Source organism: Artemia franciscana, chromosome 1, assembly GCF_032884065.1.
Source record: "Artemia franciscana chromosome 1, ASM3288406v1, whole genome shotgun sequence".
Lineage (NCBI taxonomy): Eukaryota > Metazoa > Arthropoda > Branchiopoda > Anostraca > Artemiidae > Artemia > Artemia franciscana.
Window position 1 is genome coordinate 33,640,367 of NC_088863.1, and position 14,686 is coordinate 33,655,052.

General features: G+C 36.4%; 1 protein-coding gene across 1 annotated transcript in view; it reads left to right on the forward strand.

Annotated features, from left to right (window-relative positions):
* LOC136028707 (muscle-specific protein 300 kDa-like) overlaps positions 1-14,686 on the forward strand; it is a gene marked incomplete in the record, with an annotated part of 463,479 nt that overhangs the window by 294,255 nt on the left and 154,538 nt on the right. The window contains 3 exon segments of the mRNA XM_065706609.1: positions 602-9,616; positions 10,310-10,417; positions 14,176-14,349. Of these exon segments, the coding sequence (XP_065562681.1) occupies positions 602-9,616; positions 10,310-10,417; positions 14,176-14,349 (9,297 nt within the window).

Sequence of the window (14,686 nt, forward strand, 5' to 3'; positions counted from 1 at the left end):
GGCCCCAGGCAAGAGTTCTACGAAGCTTTCCTAAGTGCAAAGTCATATATTCATTAATCCGACCTAAGGTCCACACTTTTCGTAAAAACCGCAGATGTTAGACCCTTACCACTTTCTAGGCATAAACTGAAATCGGGGTGCTAGAAAAAAAAATGACAAAACCAAAGTGTTGCTCTCGCAACACAACTATTTACCTAAACAGACAAATCAAGATATAGAGAAGAAATCTTAATCGATATCATAGCTTAGGGGTTTTCCGCTCTCGGTTCTAATACTTTTTTCTTTGGCTTGCTTTGCTTTAGGCCTGTCGAGAGAATATCAAGATCCTTCAAATGAAGATTACAGCCCGAACTGAGAAGATCAAGTTACTGCTACAGCGTGGAAGCCCTGACACAGAAAACATTGACTTGTGATTTCTATTGTATATTTGAGCTTTTAAATTTTCTTGCTTTTGGTGCTTTTGTATTGCAATGCCTTTGTCTCAGTATAAAGTATTTCTCTGAAAAGCGATTTCCTATTCAATGCTTTGTTAGACTTCAAACAACTTATTACATTTAATTTAAAAGTAGAATTACAAGTTCCTTTTTTGCTTTACACGCAGCATACGAGGGCGTTCGTTGAGAAACTACAAAAGAGGCTTATACAGCTAAAGGACGAAGTGACAGTTTTGGATCCAAATTATCTCGTAGAATATGACTTGGAACACTTCGTTGCCAAAATATTCTCCGGAGAGAGCGCCAATCTTGAAATAGAACATGTTCAGTCGCAATTGGCCACAAAAATTGAGCCAAGTGAATTGTCTCCTGTCACTGTTGTCTTGAGAAGTAAGTGTGAAGACATAAAGCGAGAATCTTATGTATATTGTGTAGAGTCAGAAAGTGCAAATAGTGTGATTCCCTTGACGATGGATCGATCGAAAACGAGAAGTTTAAAGAAAACGCAATCGACAGATAGAGGGGAGAAAATGAATCCAAGAAGTGCTAGTGTTGACGATACTCAAAATAGTGGCTATAATAGAAAGCGTCAACTAAATGGTGATCCCGACCCCTCAAAAAGGAAAAGACAGGATATAATCCGAAAGGCAAGAAGTATGGACACTCGCAGTGAGTACAGAAGAAAACCGCAAGGTAAAATTTTTTACGATACTACCAAAAAAGTTTCCCAGAGTGATGTTCAAGTAAGTACTGTTGACTTACCTACCGTCACTGAATCTATTTCGGTCCCCCGAACGCTTTCGCGGTCTCTTAGCCCTCTCTGGAGGGCTGGACAGCCTTCATATGCGGACATCCTACGTGGTTCATTTTTACCTAGCCATGAAAGGGGCAATCATGGTCTTATACTGTCTCCTTCAAAAGAAACTGATTTGCCTACTTCAAAAGATATTCAAAGCATAAGAACAGTACCTGAAATACCAAATGTGATAGTTGACGAACTAGAAGAGATTAAATCCAATGCACACGCAGACTTATGCTATTATTTTTCAATCCCTGGTAGCCCTGAATCCTCTACCAAAGAAGGTTTCATTCAGGAAGAAAATGAGTCGTCCAGTCAAGTATGGTGCTATAAACAGGGGGATTTTAACTTCCCTGAACCAGCACAAACAATAGACAGAACTTTGCCTCAAAAATCACACAGAGATGCTGACAGTGAGTCAACTAATTACTCTGTTCCAGATGAATGTGAGACTAAGCTCATTAATGACTCTAATATAAATGTGAAAAATAAAGATGAACAAACTATAGACACTATAGATGAACAAACTGCACCAGATTGTCAAATCAATGAAAACACATCCAGTAACGGCTCATCAATAGTCGTTATTCCTTCTAATAACACATTTTCACTGCAGACAACTCGAAGTCTTAGCAGTGACAGTAGTAAAAACATGTCACCAACAAGCAGTAAGACTTATGCAGACATTTTGTTTTCTGGCGCATCATTGCCTGTTTTCAAAAAGGTTGAAACTAACATTACTGTGACTGAAACAAATAGCCCTTCAAGAGTTAAACCAAATAATGAACATTTTAGGGCTGACTCAGAACCTCGTGAGTCACGAAACTGCCAAAAATTCCTTATTACATCAAAAGCCAAGAGTTTTGATGTGCGTTCTGAAAATTATTTAGGTAATGATAGCAAACTTTTTGAGGGCTATACGCCAAATCCAAATATACCAGGGCTTGTTTTTAAAGATTGTAAAGTAGCACCTAAAATAAAAAAGAAAAAGCAGAAGAAGGTGACAAAAGAGCACTCTTTTATTCCTGAATTTTCAATAGATTACCCGAAAAATATTACAAAGGAAAATAAGATAGAAGGCATCATACCAAAAATAAATGATGATCCTAAAAATAAAACTACTACTATTGTATTTCCTGCTAAAGGGACCAACTCAAGAAATGAAGAAATGAGTGCAAGAGAAGTAATGCAGGCTAAAATCCAAGATCAACTAATCTTTAAGGAAGTGGACCATGAGATAAACGAATCGAAGATCACGGGAAAAGAAAAAGAAATGACTGCCATGATGACTTTCTACGGCATATCCTCCGGTGAGCTTGATAGGCAAGTCTCTACCGAAAAAGATGGCAAGATTGTCAAGCCTTCTCAGAAGAAAAAAAAGAAGACAAAAAAATCAAATTCATTATCTAAACAAAGCACTATTGACGATGAAATTGATTTAGCTCTTCGGGAAATCAATGATATGGAAATGCTTAGACACAGATCTACCGAAAAACGCACATATCCAGCTACAGACTTCGGTATTTTGTCTGTCGACTTCCAAACTGAAAGTAACAACTTGCTTGGTGCTCCTCAAACTAACGAAAAGAAGAAAACTAAAAAAGCATACGTCAAGACGCAGCAACAAGAAACTATTTCTGAGGCAACTATTTTAAAATCAGTTTCATCTGAACCACCCACAGAAACAAAAGACCTGACAGCGGTCTTGGAAGATGCTTCTTTAAAAAGAAGACAGAGAATGAAGAAGGGAAAGACAGTTGGCTTCAGTGATGGAAGTCAGCAAGTAAGCGCAGTTGTTAGAAAAGATGTTTCAAACATATATACAAGCATAGAAAATGTAAGCTCAGAGTCAGTTCAGTTAACAATTGAAACATCAACGCCTGATATTAAAGAAACCCCTGAGGATAGGCCCACGTCTGCTTTGGGTTTCGAAGTTCTCTCAATGGATGATTCCTTATTTAAGTCAACAGTTGCTATACAGAAGCGGCCTTCACTAGCCTCCCAAGAAACCTTTGAAGAAAATATAGAAGATACATTTGAGGTCGTTGAAGCTTTCGATATTCAAGAGGATTCTCAGGACAATTTTGGAGCAGCACAAAAGTCCATTGAGCATGAAGAACCTAATGAAAAAACGATTCTTTTTCCAGATCCATGTAATACTTCAATTACACAATTTTCTTGTAAGTCTAGCGAAATGACAGACCATATGCCAAGAAAGATATCTGTCATTGTTTATGAGCCCCAAAATGAAGAAACGGTTCAACCAATAGTTCCAGTCAGCGTCCCGTCAAATGCTCGGCCAGATCACACGGTCACTGAACATTTCAGACGTTTATCAGCCATTGGTCACATTTTCACTGACGAGGAAGTACTCGTTCCACTTCAAGAAGGTGCGGAAGAAACAATGGGAAATTTTATTGAAGCCTCCTGTTGCGAAATAGACCCTGTTATCCAAGCTGACGTAGAACTTTCGTCTGTCCTTGAAGTTGTCCCCAAAGATAAAACCGGATTAAATTGTACTGGCGTTTGTCCTTTGCCTGAAACTGAAGTTGTTGAACTAGTTAAAACCCAGAATACAGTGAACCAGTCTTTTGACTCCTCTATAACCCCTCTGGTTTCAGAGAATAACTCTGTAATTGAAGCTGAATCTCTAGCATTAGAGACAGCAAATACTTCAGATGAAGCTTCACAACTGCCTTTCAAGGATGCTGTACAAGTAACTGAACTTTCTAATATTAATGTTGATGATCAAAAGGGTAACTTCGAGCATGACAACACTTTAAGTGAGGGCCGTTGTGAGAATTCTATCATCCCACCTGTCAAATATGCTCAAAATAATGGTGAAAAGTGTACCATTCTAGGTGAAATAATGCAGAAACACTATCTTAACATTGTTGGAGGTTTGGGTAGTAGTGAAGCACCAACTGCAGATAGTTATGTTGATGTAAACGTAGAACAGATTGTCTGGTCTGAAGTAGGACTTGAAGACATGTGTTCTAAAGTAACTACTAGACCAGAGGAAGAAAAGAATCCAGAAACTTTCGACTTAGTTCAAAATTCTATTTCTGCTCTAGAGATACATGAACCATCTTCGATTATTGAGGCTCCTAACAGCTTAAGCCAGCAGCGACCTGCAACAGTTCACACAAATTATGATATTTCTACGGTCAAACTTTCACCCGCATGGAAAATTCAACCTGTGAAGCATACAGCAGGCCAAATTCACAAAGAAACTGAAAGTAGTACGTCCATGGTCAAGATGAATGACGCGTCATCTATACCCTCTTTGGGCTCTAATAATTTACCAGAAGATGATGAAATCTATAATAGAATTCGTGAGAAAAGGAGGAGTAAGAAGAAAATGCTAAGTCTGTCCAAAGATAAGAGCGAGAATGATGGTAAAGCTATTGAATCATCTGTGAAGGAAGCTATAGATAGCAACGCAGTACTAACATTCACTAAAAATCAGATAGAGCCAAATGACCAGGGCACTATTATCAAAAATGAAGTTAAGGACGAAGCTTGTAGTTCTGGTGGTAAGCTGAATGTGTTGGAGAGACAGAACATAAATGAATCTTATAATCACACTCTTTCACATGAAAAATTTTCTTCTAGCTCAACCACTCATCACTTCTCCCAAAATTCCCTTTTGGAAAAAGAAGTTCATATCGAATCTTCCTTCCCAAACACTGAAATATTTAAAAACGAGGGTTGTCCTTTAACATATAACAAAAGCGACAGTTCTTTGTCGTCAAATCGTCTTGATGGTGAAATTTCTTCGGAATTTTCGGAGAAAGAACCAGTGCAACCAATCAGTAGTGAAAACAGACACGATAATTCTCTGAATGCTTTCTTGCAAAATCATTGTGAGCCAATAATCAATGTACAAGATCATTCATTAAAATCTGAAACTAAAGAACTTCATTCAAAGATTCAGGACAAGGAGAAAATTTACGAAATAGAAATAACTGACGATCCACTTTATAAATTACACCAAAATATTAATGAGTTTCGTGAAACTGAGGATGTCAATGTTGTCCGAAGTACCTTCTTCAGCCATTTAAATGGGAAAGACAATGATCGTCTTGATGTAAATGAGAAATCTAAAGCCCGAGAAACATATTCAAACACAGACTCACTCAGTTGCACTTGGATGTCAATTTTGGACAGTGATGAATGTTTTTCAATGGACGTCGAAGATGAAGAAGAAGTTCAGCTAGAGTCTTTTTCAATCCCTACAGCTTGTCTTGAAGTAAAGCACATTATACCACATTTAGAAACCTTAGAGGGAAAAGATAGTGCCTTTATCAAAGGAAATGAAGAAGTAATTGTTCATAAGACATGCCTAAACATAGACCCACTTAGTTCTGCTTGGATGTGTGTGTTGGATAGTAGTGAAAAATCCTCAGAGAGATTTGAAGACGAAGATAAACTTCAGCCAAAGTTAAAAACATTACCTTTAGTGCCTACAATTCTCCCTGCAGCAAAACCTTTTCAATCAGATTTAGAAACTGAATCCGAAAAAGATAATGCCTCTATCAAAGGAAGTAAAGAAGCCACAGTTCATAATCCGTCTTCAAATACAGACACACATAGTTGTGCCTGGATGTCTATGCTGGATAGTAGTGAAGAATCCCCAATAAAGTTTGAAGAGGAAGAACAACTTCAGCCAGAGTCACCCTCTTTGCTTTTAGTCCCTACAATTCACCCTACAATAAAGCCTATTCAATCAGTTTCAGAAACTGTAGATGGAAAAGATAATGCCATTAATAAAGGAAAGGGAGAAGGAACAGTTCATATGGTGTCTTCAAACACAGACACGCTTAGTTTTGCTTGGATGTCTATGTTGGATAATAGTGAAAAATCAACAAAGGGATCGAAAGATGAAGAAAAATTTCTGCAAGGGTCATGCATTTCGCCTTTAGTCCCTAGAATTCTCCCTGCAGTAAAACCTATTGATTCAGACCTAAAAACTGAAAATGGAAAAGAGAATGCCTTTATCGAAGGAGATAACGAAGCTACAGTTCATGAGACATCTTCGAGCATAGACACAGTTGGTTGTGCTTGGATGTCGAAGTTGGACAGTAAAACTCCTGCAGTAAAACCTACTCAGTCAGATTTAGAAGCTGAAAATGGAAAAGACAATGCGTTGATCGAAGAAGATGAGGAAGCCACAGCTCTTGAGACATCTTCTAAAAAAGACACGCTTAGTTGTGCTTGGATGTCTATGTTGGACAGTAGTGAAAAATCCTCAAAGGAATTTGAAGATGAAGAAGAACTTCTGTCAGAGCCATGCACATTGCCTTTAGTCCCTATAATTCCACCTGAGGTTAAGTCTACTCGATCAGATTTAGAAATTGAAGATAGAAAAAACAATGTCCTTATCAAAGCAAATAAGGAAGCAGTAGTTCACAAGACATACCCTAATTTAGACGCAATTAACTGTGCTTGGATGTCATTGCTGGGTAATAGTGAAAAATCGACGATATGCTTTGAAGATGAAGAAGTGCCTCAAGAGGAAACACAAACATCATCTTTAATCATCACAAATTGTCCAACGATAGGGCCAAGTGTGAAAGACTGGGAAGCAAATGGAAAAGATCTAGAGCTAAATTTTACCGATCTCTGCATTGGGACCGGTAGTTACAAGGCCACCAATTCAGCTGTATGTCTTCCACTTAGCTCTTCTTTGAAAGTTGAGGGAACAGACCTGAAAAATGAAGACTCGCACCTATTAGAAGGCTTAATATTAAATCAATATAACGAATGTTTTACCAACGAAAATTTGCTTCTCAATATGTATTTTGATGACTGGCCGAGCTTTGAAATAGATTCAAATTTGATAGGCTTTGGCATTACTTGCCATAATTCATGTGAAGCTGAAAAGGAAACTGAAGAGAAAATTATGCAGTCATCGCAGCAAAATCTTATGGAGATTTCAAAGGACCCAAGAGATCATTGTTTATTCTTAGACTCTTGGCCAGACCCTGCCTGCTTATTCTTAAGAGATATTGAGAAGGTCTGGCAAGATTCTAAGCTTCCGTGCTATTGCTTACGCCCTGATCTGTTAAACAGCAGCCATGTTACATACGCAAACGCTGTCGCTCACGGAACCCCAGTTGCAAATAAGCAAAATGAAGCCCAAGAACCTATATTTACTGATTGTGCCCCAAAGATTGTTTCAGTTGCAGAAGAAGCAGTACTACCACCCCTTCCAGTTGATTCTGACGGATTTGTAAGCTACAAAAATCGAAGAGATATGAGAAGAAGATTATGGAGAACCTCTATTTCTAAGTCATTCGAATCAATACCTGACACCCATGACATCCTGACAGAGATTGGAATAGAGCATGAAAGTGTGCCTGTAGGAAATTTAAAAGGATTGGAAAATACTGAAGAAGAAGAACAAACCATTTCTAGCGTTCTTTATAAAAAGCAAATCCCGAATATTTCAAGGGTTTCTAAGGAAATTCGTGAGCTTGAAAGGAAGCAACGGCGTGCAAGATTGTCTGAAGTTGAAAAGGAAATAATCCAAATTGCGGAAGCTATTGAACAAGAAAATTCCTTTGTCAGTCAAGTTTTCTCATACGACTTCTCTGCAATACAGCGTGCTGAAACTGCGTTTGAAATAATGAAAGCAAAACTGGTAGAGTTGGAACCTAAAACTTGGGCACATATTGTTGCAAGTGGAAAACCAATCCTTAACCAAAAAGAACTACAAGATCACCCAGTATATACTGAAAAACATCCTCAGGTTATGATTACCGAATTTCCGCGTGAAAATTTAGAAATACCTGTCGATGAAGAAGGTTTCAAAGCTTTCAAAAATAGGAGGGAAATGAAGCGTAGTCATTGGCGATCGTCACGCTCAGAATCAATTAGTGTTGACAAAACAGATGAATCTGAAGAACCAGAATCAAAAAACCTGGAAACGACATCTATAGACAAATATGATGAACTGGAATCTGACACAAGTTTCGAAGATGAGTCAATTAAAACCGCTATGAAAAGCAAAAGAATAATGAAAAATCAAAAATGTCTTGCAGAATTCGAAAAGAGGCGTTTGAAAAACAAACTTACCGATGAAGAAAAACAAATTTTAGCAATAGCAGAAGCTATCGACCATAAGAAACCTTTGCCTTCTTTTGTGTCTACCTACTCAGATATTCCTGATGCCGAAAGTTGTTTTGAGCAATTGAAGGCTGCTGCATATCAAAACCAAGAATTAATAGATCCTTGCAAAGAGAGGGGTCCTTTAACGTGGGCACATATTGTTGCTTTTGGAAAACCGATTACTGCTATTGTTGAAGAAGAATTAAAAGTAAAATACATTGAAAAGCTTCCAGAGATCATATTGGTGGACAAGAGACCTAGCTCTGAACCTGTTCCTGTTGATGAAAATGGATTTGCCGTACATAGAAACAGACGTGAAATGAGACGGCACCAGTGGCGATCATCTTGCTCTGAATCATTTGATACACCAGACTTGGGTACTGTCCACATGCCTATGGCAATGCCTAGTAATATCCATCGATTTTATGTAGGGCAATATGAAGAGGAGCGTAATATGCTAGAAGAGCTGCAAGACACTTCTGTGCTTAAAAATGCAGAGCCAAACGACAAACCAAAGAAGCTAGGAAAGGACAAGCGTGAACTGGCTGACTTAGAGAGAAAGTCACGGAAAAATCGCCTCTCAGAGTCTGAAAAAGAGGCATTTGAAATATCAGAGCAAATTCAAGGATCAAAAACAGTAATGGCAGTTAAGTTTGCAATTGTAGCTGGGAAGGAATTTGAAGTGAAACAAGGAATAGCAGAGGCTGAGACTAGATTGGCTTTGCTTCTTCAAAAAGATTGTAAAGGGGATTCCGAAGCAGAAAGGCTTGATGGAGGCAAAGACAAGGACGAGGAACTATGCAATGAAACCCCTACTGATTATATTTATGGTGAAGAAGGGCTGATAAACCTCACCTCCGTAAGTTTAGGTTTTCAACACAAATTAGAATGTGAAGAGTCAGAAATACAATGGTTAAGGCTTCTAGCGAAGGAATCTCCTGCATATAGAAATCAAGATGAAGACAATTCAAAGGAAAATGACGAGAACCAATCACATGAAGAGCAAGGTCATGACGAGAACTTGCATGAAAAAACATCAAAAGAAGTAAATCCAGCTGAAATTGCGTCGGCTTCTGATATTCCTGAGCAAGAGTTCATATCGGAAAATGTGCATTCCGATAGTTTTCGACAAGAAAGCGAAGAAACACCCTGTACGCCTGTTATCGAGTCGAAGTTTCAGCATTATTGTCCAGTTCCTTGGTCAGATGAGAGTACCTATATTGGAAAAGGTGCAACTCTGGAACCCAAACTACAGCAGCTTCAAAAGAAGGTATTTCCTCTTCTTTTAATTTTCTTTCGTCTCCTTAGCTGTTTTTTCACTTTCCCAATCTTTCTTCTGAATTTTTCAGTAATTTGTTTAAAGTTTTAAGTTATTTAACTGCTTTCGCAAGGTTTGGATAAATTTTAATGCATTTTTCTGTCATATTTTAAGTTCCTTTCTGTATCTATTCCCTTTTCTTTTAATTTTCTTTCTTTTCCTTTGCTGTTTTTTCACCTTCCCAATCTTTCTTCTGACTTTTTCAGTAATTTGTTTAAAATTTTAAGTTGTTTAGCTGCTTTCGCAAGGTTTGGGTAAATTTTCATGCTTTTTCTATCATATTTTAAGTTTCTTTCTGTATCTATTCTGCATTTGGTAGTATTGATTCAAAAGGCGCAGCTAAGTTTGCAATAGATACCAAGAATACACCATAAATTAATTTTTGAAATTTCTTTGTAAATTTAAAACTAGAAGTTAGCAACTGATGTAAATTCACATAAACTAAAATGATCACAGTCCCATTTTTATCTTAGGTATTATCAATGTTATAGCATCCAATAAAGTGCTAATCGGATTGCCTCTAAACCATTTTTGATAACTCATTGGGGTGACTGAATTCTGGTTTTATTCTTACTTAGTATAAACTAGTTCTAATATGTTGGAAATAACTATGAAATATTTTTTTTCTTTTCTTGCTCTGCTTAGGAATATGAAAATGAATACGGAAATCTATCAAGCCAGCTTGATGCAATTGAAGAAAATCTTGATTCAGTCACAGCAGAGGATCTTGAACATACGCTGAAAAACTATGAGGTATTTTCTTTCTTTTTACTTAGTTCTATTACGGTAGTTTCAATACAGCACTTTTCAGATTTGCTTTTGCTTTTCTTTTTCCATTCTAGTAAACTTCAGTATCATCAATGAAATTGAACAGAGTGTCGAATTCGCATTTTCATTCACCATCGTTTTCTATCTATAAATTTTTAAATGTCTGATTTGATTGTCTTTCTGGTTTTTTTTTCCAGCTTTAGCTTTAAATTTTCGCTGTTTTTAAAATCAGCTTTAAAGTTTTCATTTTTAACGTAATCTATTTTTCGTTTTGTAAAATATGCTTTTCTTCGTTCTTCTTTTTCCTTCTTCATTGCAAAACCGAAAATTTTTTATTTAACTTTTTTTCAATTAAAAGTAATCAACTTAAACAAGCTAACGTTTTCTGTACCTTTTTAATTTTATAGACATTTTTTCAAGTGGATGAAACAATAAAGCAATAAGCTTAACAATCATTTATGGTAAAAAGAAGGTAAAGTATACGGCATTAGACTTTAAAGTCCCTACGGGCGGTGCTAATCTCCGTTTCTTGGCCCTTCAGCCAGGAAGTGCAAGGGGGGACTGGGGGCCAACCATGCTGTTCTTTCGCACACCCTTCCTGTTTACCTTCCCCAGATATCTCCAGGTACCCATTTAGAGCTGGGTCGACTCTGGCTAAGCTTACAGAGTCACACCACTGACCCCCGTCCTAAACTAAATAATCGGGTAGACTGGGATTCGAACCCACGTCCTCTCAGACGAAGGATCCTATATCCAGCGCACCAATTCACTCGGCCAGGACGGCCTTCATTTATGTAGTGACAAAAAAAAATAACAAATTTTCAGAACTTACCGTAAATAGCAAGAGATTCGTAACTACCTCAACACCCTTTCCCCTCCCCCTTCACACACACAAAAAAATGCTTTCTTTTAATTTGTACTTTATTGAAAATAATCCATTCATAGAAAAATAATCCTAACGAGATATTGAAATAATCTTTTATGATGAAACAAATCGAGGACGTACTTTTCTGAGGCTACAGGGTAACAGACTGTAAGCAAGGAGTGACTCGTACTAATAATTTCCTAAGCTAATAATAACCTAAAAGTGGAGTTTTGATAACCACACATCCGTAAAAGAATCGGATTTTGTATCGAGATTAATTTTGAAAAAAAAAACTCTCCGAAAAAGAAAATAAAGGCTATATTAAACCCAAAAATCAGAAGAAATAAAAATCTACAATAATTCAAACTCAAAACGACCAGAATCAGTCACACTTGAATTGAGTATGCAAATCAAGCTCGAAATGTACAAAATTAGCTACAAAGACGGGTTTGGGTACTGCCTCCTTCCCTAACTGTGAAAGTTTAAAACCTACAAATTGGTGCTTTATTGAAAACGAATTATATTGTAAATATTTTCTTATTTACTTTTTGTAACATTTAAAATAAAATTAAAAATTACAATAAAATTAAGTTTTGAACTGATGACCTTTCAGCAATTGATATCATTATATATCAAATATTCAGTTTAATTTTATTAGTTCTTTCCAAAACTGTTCAAGCCAAATATAGTTTCACTACTAACAAGAGTTCAACTGTTGCCCCTTTCCCTAACTGTAAAAATCTAAAGCCTACCGCGTCATTGTCGCTTCACTGACAAATTATATTGCAAATATTTTCTTTTCCTGTTATTAAAGTATTGAAAATAAAATGAAAATTACACTGAAACAAAATCTTGGACTGTGAAACTTTCAATAATTAATATCATCATATATCAAATAATCAGTTTGATTTTATTAGTTCATTCCAATACTGTTCAAGAGATATTTAGACACATAAAATAATACATTGAAGCCTTATGGCCTATATAATATAGGCCATAAGAAGTGTACATAAGAAGTTTAAAGTTGCTTTACATAAGAAGTTTAAAGTTGCCCAATAGCAGTTACAAGCCTGAGAAAAGCTGCTCGAGTTTCGAAAACGGGCGAAAATAGCCTCAAAAATCCTACCACCAATTTCTACATATCACTGAATCTCACTGTAGAGGTTTTACGGCTCTATTTACACAAATTCAAAAGATTTCGTTTTTTTTCCCGAGGAGGATGACGACGGATGCGTTTTTTTTTGTGAGCATTCGAACCAAAGGTCCTAGAATAAGAGGGATTGATACACTACAATAAAAATTGGAAGTTTTCAATTTATTGAAAACCCTGTTATTAAGTGATACAATTGTAGATAAGACAGATCATTAACAAAGGTATTAACAGATCATTAACACTTTCATTAGCATGTCAAGCAAAACTAAACATGAACCTTGAGCACATGTGCAATTTTTGCCTTACATGCTTTTTTGCTTACGGAAGAAATGTCTACTTCGTAATTTTAAATTAACTTAGCATAAGACAATCAAAATTTTCATTAAAGATAATTCAGTTTCTTTTTCAAACTTATGGAGTGTTTTCATCCAAAAGGGAATTGAAACAATTCTGTTTTATAGTTTGCAATTGAATTCCAAAAAACTAAACCTGTACCCCTCCCCTCAATATTTTAGTGGTTTAAAAGTGTAGGCATTTGGTTCAGGAACCACTCAAAATCTTATATACAAGTAAAGATTGTTTTATTGCTAGTTTTTAATTCTTTTAAAAAGTAGAATTGTGACAAAGAGTCAAACTTTAGCGTAAAGAGCGAGGCGTTGTGGAGGGGACAACCCTTTTTATATACAGAATAATTTCTGTTCGTTTTAGGTTTTAATGTCGCTCCTTACTTGCAATTGAAAAAACTTGTTTTTTTATTTAATTGCACCAAAAGATGCTATTTTTATGTCATATAGCACTTTATGATGGTGTTATAAAGGCGAATTTATAATAGTTATGCAAATATAACAGTTATCTTTTAATTGATACCTTTAAACAGCTCTATGTAATTTTGCAGTAGCCTACTACTTCAGTTGGTCAGTAGAAGATTTATGAAAATGTTAAGGGAGAATACATAAGAGGAAGTTTGTTAATCTCATGCTAAGGATTTTCAACCATGGAGATTATAATATTACCCTCTGGGTGCCCTGTGGCACTTTATGATGGTATTATTTTTCAAATTTATAAAAAGAGATTGGATATTAAAAAAACAGCTTTTAAACATCCCTTAGATAGCTCTCTATGACGTTGGTGCCCCAATAGCGGTGAAGAAAAAAAAAAAGAAAAAATGAGGACACATCAGTGCTAAGAGTAATACAAAAAGCGATTTACCTTTTGACCAAGCTGTGGGGCTTTAAGTTTAATTAGTAGAGTCTTTGACAATGGCGATTCCAGTGTTGTACTTTCTGTTTCGATAAGACGCCATTTTTATGGTATTTTGGGCTCTTTTTCAAAGTTCCTGTAAATCTGTTTTCAAAATTACATTAAAAATTAAGATTAATTGAAACGATAGCTGTAATTCCTGAATCAACCATAAATGGCATTTTTTTTTTCACTGGGCATTTTTGAAAGGCGTTTTTAAACCATAAGTTACCATGAACCGTGGTTTGCTCATTACTAGATTCTTTCCCACCTTTCAGAAACCGAGATCAGTTCGTTGAACGTCAGAAACTGATGAAAGAATTAGATGTATCAGCTTGAACGTGGTAGTGTAGAAAATGCAACTAGAATTGGATTTTTCTAGAACATGCTGTTGCTTAAGTTTTTTTGTTTTTTTTATTGCCAAGTGGGAAGAATTTTATTCTAAGCGGTTAACTATTTTAAACCTAATGATTGTTTCTCTTTTAGCCAATTATTGATATGCTTAATTGCCTAGAGCCTCGTCTTGTGAACGTTGACAGTGCTGTTCGGCGATTGCCAAGTGACCCAGAAGCTCAAAGTTTGTCTGCCCTTGTAACTGGGCTACGGACCAGACACGTTGCTTTACAGTCTCGTGCTTCAAGACAACGTCAAGCTTTACAGGTGAGTTCTTTTATTTTCTCAAAGGACACTTGGTTATTACAACTTTTAAACTTCTTTTACTTCAAATAAGTTATCTTTAAGAAAAAACATGCTTGTAATCGTGCCAAGTTATTTGGAATTTTTCCGAAATGCACTGAGCAGGGAACCCCTTTAAATACGTTTTTGGATTCTCTGTTATAACACTGATCGATAAATGGATGGACATATCTAATTGAGTTCGTTAATATATCCTGAAATTGTCTTAATAGTTTATGGCAGGCAATTCAAAATCCAACCTATCTCACCCTGTTGGTAAATGCTCGGTCGTATGCCAACATAGATAATTTAGCCTGAACCT